We start from the raw sequence: 14,859 nt of genomic DNA, 5'->3' as shown, positions 1-14,859 counted from the left end.
TAGGGTTGAACATGATTTATTAATGACTAACTCATCTCTGTACCCCACACATACAATTATCATCTGTAAGGTTCTTCAGTCGGGCAGTGATTTCCAACATATTCAACCACAAAGACCGGGGAGGTTTTCCAATGCCTCGCAAAGAAGGACACCTATTGGTAGATGGGTATAAATAAATAAAAAGGAGACTTTGAATATCTCTTTGAGCATGGTGAAGTTATTAATTACACTTTGGGTGGTGTATCAATACACCCACTCACTACAAAAGACAAAGGCATCCTTCCTAACTCAGTTGCCAGAGAGGAAGGAAACTGTTCCGGGATTTCACCATGAGGACAATGGTGGCTTTAAAACAGTTACAGAGCTTAATGGCTATGATAAGAGAAACCTGAGGATGGATCAACATTGTAGTTACTCCCCAATACTAACCTAAAAGACACAGTAAAAAGAAGGAAGCATGTACAGACAAAACATATTCCAAAACATGCATCCTGTTTGCAATAAGGCTCTAAATAAAACAGCAAAACATTTGGCTAAGAAAATTAACTGTGTCCTGAATAGAAAATGCTATGTTTGACGAAAATCCAACAACAGATCACAGAGTTCCACTCTTCATATTATCAATCATCGTGGCGGCTGCATCATATTATAGGTATGCTTGTAATCAGCAAGGACTAAGGAGTTTTCTTTTGGGGGAGGGGGGGTAAAAATAAACGGAATAGAGCTAAGTACAGGCAAAATCCTAGAGGAAAACCTGGTTCAGCCTGCTTTCCAACAGACACTGGGCGACAAAGTCACCCTTCAGCAGGACAATAACCTAAAGCACAAGGCCACATATACACTGGAGTTGCTTACCAAGATGACATTGAATGTTCCCCTTCGTAACCTAGTTACAGTTTTGACTTAAATTGGCTTGAAAATCTATGGCAAGACTTGAAAATGGCTGTCTAGCAAAGATCAACAACCAACTTGACAAACCTTGAAGAATTTCCTAAAGAATAATGTGCAAATATTGTACCATCCAGGTGTGCAATGCTCTTAGAGACGGAGTATCTTGTGTAGATCGTCAACAAAAAAAAGACAATTAAATCCATTTTAATCCTACCTTGTAACACAACAAAATTTAGAAAAAGTCAAGGGGTGTGAATAGTTTGAAGACACTGTAGCTCCTTCCTGTTTTATATTTTGTGGTTTTACTGAACAGATAGGATGTGGTTTTATAAGATCAGCCAGGTAAGGTAGGAGGAGTGCGACTGGGCGAGTTAGACGGGCAGTGGGCTGAATTCGAACCAATATCGACTCTGGAATACACAGTGCCTTCCGGAAAGTATGCAGACCCCTTGACTTTTTTTCCACATTTTGTTAGGTTAAAGCCGTATTCTAAATTCCATTGTTTTTCTCCCCCTCATCAATCTACACACAATAACCCATAATGACAAAGCAAAAACATTTTATTTTATTTTACATTTTTGATAATTTATTATAAACTGAAATATCACATTTACATAAGTATATAAGAATTCAGACCCTTTACTCAGTACTTTGTTGAAGCACCTTTGGCAGCGATTAAAGCCTCGAGTCCTCTTGGGTATGACGCTTCAAGCTTGGCACACCTGTATTTGGGGATTTTCTCCCATTCTTCTCTGCAGATCCTCTCAAGCTCTGTCAGGTTGGATGGGGAGCGTTGCTGCACATTTATTTTCAGGTCTCTCCAGAGATGTTTGATCGGGTTCAAGTCCGGGCTCTGGTTGGGCCACTCAAGGACATTCAGAGACTTGTCCCGAAGTCACTCCTGCGTTGTCTTGGCTGTGTGCTTAGGGTCGTTGTCCTGTTGGAAGGTGAAGCATCGCCCCATTCTGAGGTCCTGAGCAGGTTTTCATCTCTGGACTTCGCTCCGTTCATCTTTGCCTCGATCCTGACTAGTCTCCCAGTTCCTGCCGCTGAAAAACATCCCCACAGCATGATGCTGCCACCACCATGCTTCACAGTAGGGATGGTGCCAGGTTTACTCCAGACGTGACGCTTGGCATTCAGGCCAAAGAATTCCATCTTGGTTTCATCAGACCAGAGAATCTTGCCTCTCATTGTCTGAGAGTCTTTAAGTGCCTTTGGGCAAACTCCAAGCAGGCTGTCATGTGCCTTTTACTGAGGAGTGGCTTCCGTCTGGTCATTCGACCATAAAGACCTGATTGGTGGAGTGCTGCAGAGATGGTTGTCCTTCTGGAAGGTTCTCCCATCGCCACAGAGGAACTATAGCTCTGTCAGAGTGACCATCGGGTTCTTGGTCAAGACCCTTCTCCCCCGATTGCTCAGCTTGGCCAGGCTGCCAGGTCTAGGAAGAGTCTTGGTGGTTCTAAACTTCTTCCATTTAAGAATTATGGAGGCCACTGTTTTCTTGGGGACCTTCAATGCTGCAGACATTTTTTTGTTCCCTTCCCCAGACCTGTGACTCGACACAATCCAGTCTCTGAGCTCTACGGACAATTCCTTTAACCTCATGGCTTGGTTTTTACTCGGACATGCACTGTCAACTGTGGGACCTTATAGAGACAGGCGTGTGCCTTTCCAAATCACGTCCAATCAATTGAATTTACCACAGTTGGCCAATCAAGTTGTAAAAACATCTCAACAATGATCAATGGAAACAGGGTGCACCTGAGCTCAATTTCGAGTCTCATAGTAAAAGGTCTGAAAACTTAGTTAAATAAGGTATCCGTTGTTCATTTTTATTACATTTGCAAAAAACAAAAAATAAACTGTTTTCGCTTTGTCATCGTGGGGTAGTGTGTAGATTGCTGAGGACATATTTATTTAATCCATTTTCGAATAAGGCTGTAACGTAACAAAAAAGTCAAGGGGTCATAATAACTCGATACATTTCTTCCAGTTTAGTAGGCTGTGTGGTTGTGTTTTTGGTGGTACTTACCAGGGGGCTGCTGAGGCCAGGAGTACTGCTGCCAGTCTTGCAGGACATACGTGAAGCGGATAGCGATGTTGATGGGAGGAAGAGGAGTCAGGGGACAACCCTGGAGAACAACATAAGACAGAGAAGAGAAAAAGGGAAAAGGGCAGAGACAGAAAGAGTCAAGATGATGTATTATCTTGTTCTATCCATCATATGTAGATTTAATCCAAGTAAAAATTCCCTGTCTTAGGTCAGATAGGATCACCACTTTATTTTAGGAATGTGAAATGTCAGAATAATAGTAGAGAGAATGAATTATTTCAGCTTTTATTTCTTTCATCACATTTCCAGTGGGTCAGAAGTTTACATACACTCAATTAGTATTTGGTAGCATTGCCTTTAAATTGTTTGACTTGGGTCAAACGTGTCGGGTAGCCTTCCACAAGCTTCCCACAATAAGTTGGGTGAATTTTGGCCCATTCCTCCTGACAGAGCTGGTGTAACTGAGTCAGGTTTGTAGCCCTCCTTGCTTGCACATGCTTTTTCAGTTCTGCCCACAAATTTTCTATAGGATTGAGGTCAGGGCTTTGTGATGGCCACTCCAATACCTTGACTTTGTTGTCCTTAAGCCATTTAGCCACAACTTTGGAAGTATGCTTGGGGTCATTTGAGGCGGCAGCGTAGCCTAGTGGTTAGAGCGTTGGACTAGTAACCGAAAGGTTGCTGACAAGGTCGTCTGTCGTTCTGCTCGAGGCCGTCATTGAAAATAAGAATTTGTTCTTAACTGACTTGCCTAGTTAAATAAAGGTAAAATAAATTGTCCATTTGGAAGACCCATTTGCGACCAAGCTTTAACTTCCTGACTGATGTCTTGAGATGTTGATTCAATATATCCACATAATTTTCCTTCCTCGTGATGCCATCAATTTTGTGAAGTGCACCAGTCCCTCCTGCAGCAAAGCACCCCCACAACAGGATACCCCCGTGCTTCACGGTTGGGATGGTGTTCCTCGGCTTACGATGTTCATTTTGGCCAAAAAGTTCTATTTTTGTTTCATCAGACCAGAGGACATTTCTCTAAAAAGTATGATCTTTGTACCCATGTGCAGTTGCAAACAGTAGTCAGCCTTTTTTATGGCGGTTTTGGAGCAGTGGCTTCTTCCTTGCTGAGCGGCCTTTCAGGTTATGGCGATATAGGACTAGTTTTACTGTGGATATAGATACTTTTGTACCTGTTTCCTACAGCATCTTCACAAGGTCCTTTGCTGTTGTTCTGGGATTGATTTGCACTTTTCACACCAAAGTACGTTCATCTCTAGACGACAGAAAGTGTCTCCTTCCTGAGCGGTATGACGGCTGCGTGGTTCCATGGTTTTTATACTTGCGTACTATTGTTTGTACAGATGAACGTGGTACCTTCAGGCGTTCGGAAATTGCTCCCAAGGATGAACCTTGAAAGGCCTTGTCAAGCAAAGAGGCACTGAGTTTGAAGGTAGGCCTTGAAATATATCCACAGGTACACCTCCAATTGACTCAAATTATATCAATTAGCCTATCAAAAGCTTCTAAAGCCATGACATTTTCTGGAATTTTCCAAGCTGTTTAAAGACACAGTCAACTTAGTGCATGTAAACTTCTGACCCACTGGAATTGTGATACAGTGAATTATAAGTGAAATAATCTGTCTGTAAACAATTGTTGGAAAAATTACTTGTGTCATGCATTGCCAAAACTATAGTTTGTTAACAAGAAATTGGTGGAGTGGTTGAAAAATTAATTTTAATGACTCCAACCTAAGTGTAAGTAAACTTCCGACTTCAACTGTATCATAGAATTTAATTGTAGGGACTGAGTGCCCGGACCCAGATTAACCCATGGCTAACCCATGGCTGAACAAGCATGCTCAATGGAGATTCACTATTGAAAGTACATTCTAATCCACTATGCTTACTGTCATTCCGGGAAACCAGTCTTACAATTATTTATGGGTGACCCATGTGAAAGGCACTACTCATAAAAGCCCATGTAAGGCAATAAGTAAGCCCTGGCCCTTCCATACTCACTATTTTGGACTTGAAGATGTCCAGTAGGCCTGAGAGATGGTTGTATTGGCTGGGCACTTTGCGGAGGTGGACCATCTCAAAGTCGGTACGCACCCCCAGGCCCTGGCACTCCCCATGGTACATCCTCCTCCACTTCTGCTGGATCTGAACAAACATGGGTACCTGGCTGCATGGCATCCACAGGGATAGAGATGTTAAAGGGGATAGGTCACTTCAAATTCTAATTCATTCAGATGTTTTGTGTGATGGTAGCCACACATTGAAATCCTGTTGCTACTGTAACTACACCTGTTCTTGTGTCAAGACGAGGTAATGTCCTATGCCATCAGTTGTGAAGACATAGCTATGTGCATCAACTCCAAATTAATGAGAAATATAAACACCATCTAGTTGATTCATTTTAGATTTTGCTCATCTTTCCCATTCGTTTGGGATTGAGGCATTCAGTTGGAGCTGCACAACAGACAAATCATGATGTTTGAAAACTTCAAAATCAAAGTTTATCCCTTTAGAGACATGCAAGGCATCTCTGGTATCAATGTGGAAGAGCAGGCACACACTGACATCCTGTAACTACCTCAGCATCCCTGATATACCACAGCTACACAGCAGCACCTGGTGCACAATAGAGAAATTACAATCAAAACATACACCACCTAGTGGATTGAACAAGTATGGAATTTAAATAATAAGCCTTGTTATATCTGTTGATTAATTTTTTTATTTCCAGTCACAAGATTGTGGTAAAAAAAATGCAGTAAATGCTCTATGCATTAGTAATGGAACAAGTGCTCATGCAAGAAAAGAACTTGAAGCTATACAGTGCCTTCGGAAAGTATTCAGACCCCTTCCCTTCTTCCACATTTTGTTACGTTACAGCCTTATTCTAAAATTGATTAAATAAATAAAAAAATTGGACGTGATTTGGAAAGGCACACACCTGTCTATATAAGGTCCCACAGTTGACAGTGCATGTCTTGGGCAAAAACCAAGCCATGAGGTCGACGGAATTGTCCGTAGAGCTCCGAGACTGGATTGTGTCACGGTACAGATCTGGGGAAGGGCACCAAAACATTTCTGCAGCATTGAAGGTCCCCAATAACACAGTGGCCTCCATCATTCTTAAAGGGAAGAAGTTCAGAAACATCAAGACACTGCATAGAGCTGGCCAAACAGAGCAATCGAGGGTTTTGGTCAGGGAGGTGACCAAGAACCCGATGGTCACTCCGACAGAGCTCTAAAGTTCCTCTGTGGAGATGGGAGAATCTTCCAGAAGGATAACTATCTCCGCAGCACTCCACCAATCAGGCCTTTATGATAGAGTGGCCAGACGGAAGCCACTCCTCAGTAAAAGGCACGTTCCAGCCCGCTTGGAGTTTGCCAAAAGGCACCTAAAGACTCTCAGACCACGAGACACAAGATTCTCTGGTGTGATGAAACCAAGACTGAATTATTTGGCCTGAATGCCAAGAGTCACATCTGGAAGAAACCTGGCACAATCTCTGTGGTGAAGCATGGTGGTGGCAGCATCATGCTGTGGGATGTTTTTCAGAGGCAGGAACTGGGAGACTAATCAGGATCGAGGCAAAGATGAACGGAGCAAAGACAGAGAGATCCTTGATGAAAACCTGCTCCAGAGCTCGCAGGACCTCAGACTGGGGCGAAGGTTCACCTTTCAACAGGACAACGATCCTAAGCATAGAGCCAAAGACAACGCAGGAGTGGCTTCAGGACTTGCCTCTGATTGTCCTTGAGTGGCCCAGCCAGAGCCCAGGCTTGAACCCGATCGAACATCTCTAGAAAGACCTGAAAATAGCTGTGCAGCAACGCTCCCCCTTCAACCTGACAGAGCTTGAGGGGATCTGCAGAAAAGAATGGGAGAAATTCACATAATACAGGTGTGCCAAGCTTCTAGCGTCATACCCAAGAAGACTCAAGGCTGTAATCGCTGCCAAAGTTGCTTCAACAAAGTATTGAGTAAAGGGTCTGAATACTTATGTAAATGTGATATTTCCGTTTTTAATTTGTAATAAATTAGCAAACATTTCTAAATACCTGTTTTTGCTTTGTCATTATAGGGTATTGCGTGTAGATTGAAAAAATACAATTGAATCAATTTTAGAATAAGGCTGTAACGTAACAAAATATGGAAAAAGTCAAGGGGTCTGAACACTTTCTGAAGGTACTGTATGTTCTGATGGTCGGCTACACGCTTCCTCCTCTTATAACCACGTTATTAGTGTCACTCTGCCTCACAGTAAACTCCCAGAGACACAGTGGGAGGCCAGGTGACCTTGCTGCTACCACAGAGCAGAGCTGCAGAGCCACAGCACTCGGAGCATCTACAATGGTACCATCTCCCATTTAGCCCAGTGTTGCCATGGATACCAGCTGATCTACCGCAATACGATGCCACGGAGAGCTGTACTCACCACCCACAGTGTTGCTATTTTAAAACATGCTTGTGTCATCAAACAGAAACACACACAAAGGGCATGTTGCCACTAGATGTGTGAATGTGTAAGAACTAACACTGTTTTCCCTTAGCGTAGATTCATGAACACATTGGCAGTATCAGCCCTTTTCTTTGTCAAAGCAAATTCTGTTACCAATATTAACTTGATTTTCCATAAGAACATAAAGTGATGTTCTGGCATACTAATGTAACTGTGAATTTTAACAATTATACTGTTTCCAAAGAGTATTAGTTAATATAGTATTCACTGTTGCTCTGAGTTACTGTCACCTACCAGCCTGTGTTGGCCAGAGAGATGGAGATGGAGCTAAGTAGCAGGTTGCACTTGGACTCACTGATGACCGCCTCACAGTTGGCCCCGGGGGAGATGACCACAAACTCACGCATGCCATACCTGCAAACACAGACGGAATACTTTAAAGAGAGCAGACAGCTACCATCTATCTATCCATCAAGTTGAGTCTCATTCAAACCAAACTCTGTAATATATTTCTCAAAAAGATCAGACATCCGCTGGATTTGGTGATAACAAAAATCAATAGCAGTTGTGAATGTCTATCTTCAGTCATTTTAATTCCCATCTTAAAATAAATGTAAGAGGTAAAGGTTAGAGGTCGGAGGTTAGGAGACCTGGAGTACTGTACTCACCATCTGACGAGGCAGTGGGCCCTGGGAGGGAAGTCATTGTTCATACAGAGCAGGTCCTGCATGGCTGTGGGGAAGGCATCTGGGGAGAGAGCAGAGTGGGAAACTTCATTTATATACTTCATTTATATTCTAACATCCACTACGATTTTCTCTGTTGCTGGAGAGCAGAGCAGTGGTCCAGACAAAACTGTGGAGTTCATCCATATAGTCTCATCATATAGTTTCTGTGTTGGAATGGTGTGGGAATACCCTAACAGAATGGTGTGGGAATACCCTAACAGAATGGTGTGGGAATACCCTAACAGAATGGTGTGGGCATATACCGGTCATTACAAATATTAATTTGAGTAGTTGCTGATTGGCCAGCTCATCCTCCTCTAGACCACTGATTTGCCAGCTTATCCTCCTCAGAGGATGACATCATACTCTGTGAGGAAATAGCAAGACTTTTTAAATGGTCTGTTTGAGATACAGGTGGGGTTTTTGAAGTGTTTTTGTCCAATTTATGCTTTGGCCATAAATACACGTATAGGACGAGTCACCAACATTATTTGGGTATGAGTTTACAGAATAATTACTTTTAGAAGTGAAATTATCTGCAGCCAAGAAAGGGACCTCTAAAATTTTAGGTTGGAGACCGCATTATTGGTCACACCCACTACACTAAGTTTGCTACCACTGCTGAAATAACTCCTAGGGGAAACACTGAGTGACAATTCCTATGAGACAGATATGATAACAGGGATTATAAATAAAAGCCGCAGCGGCAATGTACCCTCCTCAGGTTCCTCCTTCCCCTCGCCCTCCTCAGACTCCTGCTTCAGGCAGTGGTGCGTTACGGAGAATTTAAAATCAGCAAAATTGATATCCTGGGTCTTCTCCTCCCAGGTACCACTGGTGTATTCACCCTGGATCAAGACGACAATCAGGGCATCCATGAATGAATTCAACAAGCTTACCAGATCGCTGCTTATTAATGCATGGTGCTTCTTACATAACATTAAGGTCTGATTGAATGAGGGTTTATTGTTACCTTCTCTGGTGGTTTGCTTGAATTGTTCCCAATCAACTTCCAGTCATTCAGAACCTCTTCTACTCTGGACACAAACCTAGCAAACAACATGGGGATCATAACATATACCAGCAGAAGTCAGAGAGCAGTGTTCACACAAGCAGGCGTGCACGCACGCACGCAAGCAAGCACGCACATACACAATCCCGAAATAAATGGCTCTGGGAAATACTGTTGATAAGGAACGCATTGGAGCAGGTAGCATTCTCCTGGCATCCGCCAAACCTAGATTCGTCCGTCGGACCGCCAGATGGTGAAGTGTGATTCATCACTCCAGAGAACGTGTTTCCACTGCTCCAGAGTCCAATGGTAGCGAGCTTTACACCACTCCAGCCGACGCTTGGCATTGAGCATGGTGATCTTAGGCTTGTGTGTGGCTGCTTGGCCATGGAAACTCAATTCATGAAGCTCCCGACTAACAGTTCTTGTGCTGACGTTGCTTCCAGAGGCAGTTTAGTGTTGCAACCGAGGACATACGATTTTTATGAGCTACGCTCTTCAGCGGTCCCGTTCTGTGAGATTGTGTGGCCTACCACTTCGTGGCTGAGCAATTGTTGCTCCTAGACATTTCCACTTCACAATAACAGCACTTACAGTTGACCGGGACAGCTCTAGGAGGGCAGAAATTTGATGAACTGACTTGTTGGAAAGGTGGCATCCTATAATGGAAAGTCCCTGAACTCTTCAGTACGGGCCATTCTACTGCCAATGTTTGTCTATGGAGATTGCATGGCGTAGGGCTCAATGTTATACACCTGTCAGCAAAGGGTGTGGCTGAAATAACAGAATCCACTAATTTCAAGTGTTTCCACACACCTTTGGCCATGTAGTGTATGTAGGGCTCTGCTGAGCTGTCAACATTGGTAAGAACGGTTGCTTTCTAGCCGATTGAGCAATGTGATTGACAGCAGGAGACGAGAACGTTGTCTGCCATATACTCAGCATAGTATGCTAGCTATATGGAACAGGCGAACTATATTTGGCCAGCCATAAATAGCTTCTAATCCAATTCTTCTATCTAGTCTGAGTCTGATGATGATTCACAACTAACGTTACTGTTGTTGTTGTTAGCTAAAGCTAATTTAGCTAGCCAGAGATCTCCAGTATCCACCTACCTCTCCCACTCCGACGCGGTGGTAAAATCAGTGATCTCGAAGACCTCCGACTCCGGCTGTAAAGGAAATAACGTTAACATCCAATATTTTCTAAACATTGTTAATATGATGCAATGTTTACTTTATAAACTGTACACCAGTACTGTACTCACGTCACTGTCAGCCGCCATCATGAATTCCTGTTTATGAATTTTGCTGTCCGTTGCATTATGGGATTCTTGTCGATGGAGTCTCTTCCGCAATTAAGCAATGACGTCACCGAATTTGACACATTTTACACCAAAAAAAAGCTTTTGACACAAGGCTCGTGCTTTGAACCACTCGTAATGAAAATTGACAATATTTACCTCCATTCGAATCCTTTGTTTTAAATTCCTTTATTTAATGCAGTTTAATTTGTTCATCTAGTAGTAACAGTAGTAGAAAAATATATCTTACTTTTACAACTTAGTCTTGAAATGAATATCAGTCTGCATATTGTCAAACACTCAAATCAGAAAAAATCTAATGTTATTTATCACATGCGCAGAATACAACAAGTGTAGCCCTTACAGTGAAATGCTTACTTACAAGCCCTTAACCAACAATGCAGATACTTACAAGCCCTTAACCAGTTTTTGCAGATACAATTATTGCTTTGATACATATTGTAATATATTTGTTATTAAAGGTGATATGATGGCATAATAATAAGCCTTATTGGAGACGTGAAATGCCTTCATGGACACATGTTGCCAGCAGATGGCAGCAAATAGTAACACATGTGACATTACACAAGGTATTTACCGAACACACAATGCCAGTTCCGTAAGTGCCCGTGACTCGTCAGTTCTTCCAATTTATTCGAACCGAGGTAAGCAATCTACACACTTAAAGAAAAAAATATTAACTGTGCTCAAAAGCTAATGATGATGTAAGGTAGGCAATGTCTTTTACTGGAATGTTCATTCGGGAATTTTACCAAAAGTGAAAGAGTGCTGTGTGTTTTTGGTGCATGGAAGTTGCTGCTAAAGAAGGTACTGTAACAAACTGGACTGCAATGTAATTAATGAAGTATAATAATGTTTCTGCATGCATAATAACACAATTTTATGTTCTTATTATTCTAGGTTCCACTGTAATTCAGAGGGAGATTACATCATTTCAAGCATGAAGTCAGTTGTCAGCATTTCTTCCTCAGTTAGGGCTGTGTGTCAGTATTCTCCTAACTATTTTATGACTAGTAGTCGGGGGTTAATACGTCACTCAGATTCACTTGGAAGAATATTGAAATCGGACGTTTCTTTTAAAGCCAGACTGGCACAACTATGTGTAAAAAGTAGTTTAGGCTGCTTCCATAACACACGTGAGATGGGGGCGGTGGCGCAACAGTTAAGTAACCTCCCATTTGCAGAAGAGAAAGACTACGAATTAAGGGTTCACCTGGAGAAAGACATTTTGCCCAAAACAGCTGGACAGCCTTCCATTGACACCCAATTAGGAACCAGTGCTTCACCAACAAAACTAGGGCACTTAAAAGTGGAGCCACTTTCTGTCAAATCCCTTTTTGAGGTTGAGGTTTTACCTGAGTTGTTAACACGTTTGAAAGAAGCTTCCAGCAATGAGAGAACTGAGGGTCTGGCAACCTTACTGGGAGTATGTGTTGAGTTTGGTGTGGACTATCAAAGTTCAATTGTCTCCAGATTGAAAGAGGAGTGGAGGACACACCTCTCCAAAACAGACATTGGGGTCATTCACCTGTGCCACCTTGGAGAAGTAGCCTATAATCTGGAGGGGAAGAGGTCAGAGATTGTCGAGCAGGTTCTCGACTCCGTGAGCATCAGCATTGATGAGGGTGAGGCTCTCACCCAAAATGAAACCGCTCGTGTGTACTCCTTCCTTGCACTACTCGAGGACCCACACCGTTGCCAAGATCTCATGTCAAGACTGCACAGACACACAGAGAAATTGACACACAGACTACAAGCCATCAACATCAGTGACATCTTCCACTCCCTGGTGGCATTACAACAGAGGCAGGCCATTGCACTGATTGTGAAGCTGAGCAGACGGGCCTCTAGGGTATTCAGATCGTTCCAAGATGAAGAGCTCATCAAAGTTCTAGCTGCCTTAATGCATTTCGGTCAGCATGATGAAGACTTCATAACAGCCATGGAAAAGCACCTGCCAGGCAAAATAGTTGACGCAGACCCCGAACTCACAAGCGTGGTGATGGAGTTTTGCCTTCAGATGAGGTGTCGCTCAGAGCCCATATTCGAAGCTGTGGCTGAGAGCTTTATTTGCAACTCAGAGAAGTATACCACATCCCAGATAGCCCGGCAGATCATTGCCATGGGGAGACTGAGCTACCTGCCCCAGTGCTCCAGTCAGATGTTTAAGAAGCTGGAGAGTGTCCTGTCCTCTCGCTTCTCTCAGTTCCAGCCCAGGGCTCTGATTGAGGTGCTCCACTCCTGTATTCACCTGGAGAGGTTTCCACTCAACTTTGTGTCCAAAGTCTTCAGCCCCTACTTCCTACAGAGGTTGCAAGGTAGGCTAGTCAGTTTCTGTCTGTGTGTGTGTAAAAAAAAAGTGAGAGCAAAAGTAAAAGGGCTACATTTGAGTATGTGTGCACAATTTCATGCCACGTGTGTGTATGTCTATGTAACAGGGTCAGTTTTGTCCTTTCCATTCAGTTGCAAATTAAATTCCTCCAGATGATGGTCAGAAATACTCTTTGGTTTAAGTTCCATCGTACCAGCAGCACAGTTCTGTCACTGTCCACAGCTGAGCTAGCCAGAGTCATGTTATGTATGTGTCTGATGAAGGCTGCTATTCTTTCACAGCACAAGGGGAGCTCCTGGACAAGCATGCCTTAGGCCAGCTAACCCAACTCAACCTCTCTATCTCACTCGAGTGCACCTACCGGGTGAGTACCTCCCTAATAACATTGTAAATATACAAATAAATCATACAATAATTATGCAAAATTGTCTGTCAAATTAAAGCCCTCTGACTCTTACAATAGGCCTTCACGTGTCACACTGAATGAAAAATATTATTTTGAAGTAGTTGGATTGAACACTAAGTTCATTCTGATGTATATACTGTATATTATACTGTGTTCCGTACAGGGCCCGAGATTACCTTACCATCTCCATGTGAAGAAGTTTTCCTCCATGGACCACTCCTTTGAGAGCCCTGTAGAGAGCTACCTGTACAACCAGGTGAAGGGCCCTCTTAACAAGCTGCTAGAGGGAAAGACCTACTACTCTACCAGGGTCTTCACACAGCCTGGATACACCATAGACGTGGAGATCTGTCTGGATGAGGAGGGGTTTGTCCTGCCTCTCTCACAGTGGGACCACACTCATAGGAGGTTAGAGCCATTGGAACTTTGTTAGAGGATCAGTCTGACAGGGCGCTGCACAGACTCATTCCCTGATCTACCAATCACCCTGTTTTGCGAAGTGCCCAATAAGTGGTCCTTATTTCCAAAGATTCAATTCAATTGAAATACAACAATTTATTCCAATGAGCAAATCTTCACAGCACCTTGTTCAGGCAGATCCTCGGACACAGAGAATGATACTTATTGCATTTCACGACTTATCACCCATTGAATAAAATGGCCAGTCAGATAACAGGTGAATTGTTTTCCTCTATGTAGGATTGCCTTGTGCCTGGATGCTCAGGACCGCTTCTGCAGCAACACCCATCACCTTCTGGGAAAGGAGGCCACAAAGAGACGCCACCTCTGCAGAATGGGCTACGAAGTGGTTCAGGTAGGGGAACTCCGCTCCTGGTTACAGGCTAGAATAGACACACAATGTGAGGTGTGTGGAATGTGTGTTAGTACTGTATGTGCTTTGAATTCATCTCTATAATCAATGTAATGTGTCATTTTCTGTGTCATTCTGTGACTGAGTTACATTTGTCTAGGGGTATTTATTTTCTCATGAAGACCTATCTGACATTGGTCTTTGTCTGTATGTTCCCAACCAGATCCCTTACTTTGAATTTGAAAAATTGAGAACACAAGAGGAACGGGTACAATATCTTCATAAGAAGATATTCCCCACAATCTTCAGGTTTTACCGGTGACTTCTCAGATAGGATAGGAGGACATTGTGTGACATCACATCCAAGCTCCTTGACCTCTGACCTGACAACATGGCCTTCAACAAGATGAACTAGGATGTTTCTTAAACTGTCTACTAATCATCACAGAAAACATTGGATTGGATTAGGCATGAACCTTCCGTTTATAAACAGAAGGTTCATAATACTTTAATACTATTGTTATGACAGTGTTGGGCTAGAAAAGTGTTAAGTCATTGTACATAATGTGATGGCATTTTTCACAAAATATGGGCTATGGTGGTAATAGGTAAACTATAAACTGCATACTTCCATATAGGAGCTTTCTGCAGTCTGTTAGTTATACACTGACTCTATATTCATAAATAAAACAGGTTTGTGTTTCCATGTAAGCTTGAAGGTACTGTATATTTTGTACAATGCACTCTATTTTCCAATACAAAATGTGTAAAACCAGGTTTCAAACTACCATGGGAAAAACTCTAAGTTCCATCGCTGTTATG

The 14,859-nt window shown here is 42.8% G+C and overlaps 2 protein-coding genes across 2 annotated transcripts in view; one reads left to right on the top strand and one right to left on the bottom strand.

Moving 5' to 3' along the window:
* The window catches only part of rab3gap1 (RAB3 GTPase activating protein subunit 1), a 45,716-nt gene extending 35,187 nt beyond the window's left edge, over positions 1 to 10,529 (bottom strand). The window contains exons 1-8 of the mRNA XM_071355499.1: positions 10,432 to 10,529; positions 10,280 to 10,335; positions 9,126 to 9,201; positions 8,868 to 9,000; positions 8,093 to 8,171; positions 7,719 to 7,838; positions 4,969 to 5,134; positions 2,927 to 3,026 (exon numbers count right to left, since the gene is read on the bottom strand). Of these exons, the coding sequence (XP_071211600.1) occupies positions 2,927 to 3,026; positions 4,969 to 5,134; positions 7,719 to 7,838; positions 8,093 to 8,171; positions 8,868 to 9,000; positions 9,126 to 9,201; positions 10,280 to 10,335; positions 10,432 to 10,452 (751 nt within the window). The 5' untranslated portion in view covers positions 10,453 to 10,529. The remainder of the gene's footprint in view (positions 1 to 2,926; positions 3,027 to 4,968; positions 5,135 to 7,718; positions 7,839 to 8,092; positions 8,172 to 8,867; positions 9,001 to 9,125; positions 9,202 to 10,279; positions 10,336 to 10,431) is intronic.
* Positions 10,530 to 11,043: 514 nt separating this feature from the next.
* Positions 11,044 to 14,837, top strand: LOC139546753 (FAST kinase domain-containing protein 3, mitochondrial-like). The gene is made up of 6 exons (XM_071355498.1): positions 11,044 to 11,132; positions 11,389 to 12,806; positions 13,102 to 13,184; positions 13,390 to 13,634; positions 13,926 to 14,040; positions 14,261 to 14,837. The coding sequence occupies exons 2-6, from the start codon at positions 11,429 to 11,431 to the stop codon at positions 14,357 to 14,359; spliced, it is 1,920 nt and encodes a 639-aa protein (XP_071211599.1). The 5' UTR covers positions 11,044 to 11,132; positions 11,389 to 11,428; the 3' UTR covers positions 14,360 to 14,837.
* Positions 14,838 to 14,859: the final 22 nt, after the last annotated feature.

The sequence above is a fragment of the Salvelinus alpinus genome, chromosome 20 (genome assembly GCF_045679555.1).
Source record: "Salvelinus alpinus chromosome 20, SLU_Salpinus.1, whole genome shotgun sequence".
Lineage (NCBI taxonomy): Eukaryota > Metazoa > Chordata > Actinopteri > Salmoniformes > Salmonidae > Salvelinus > Salvelinus alpinus.
Note: the sequence above shows the minus strand (reverse complement) of the source record. Positions and strands in the feature narration are given on the sequence as shown.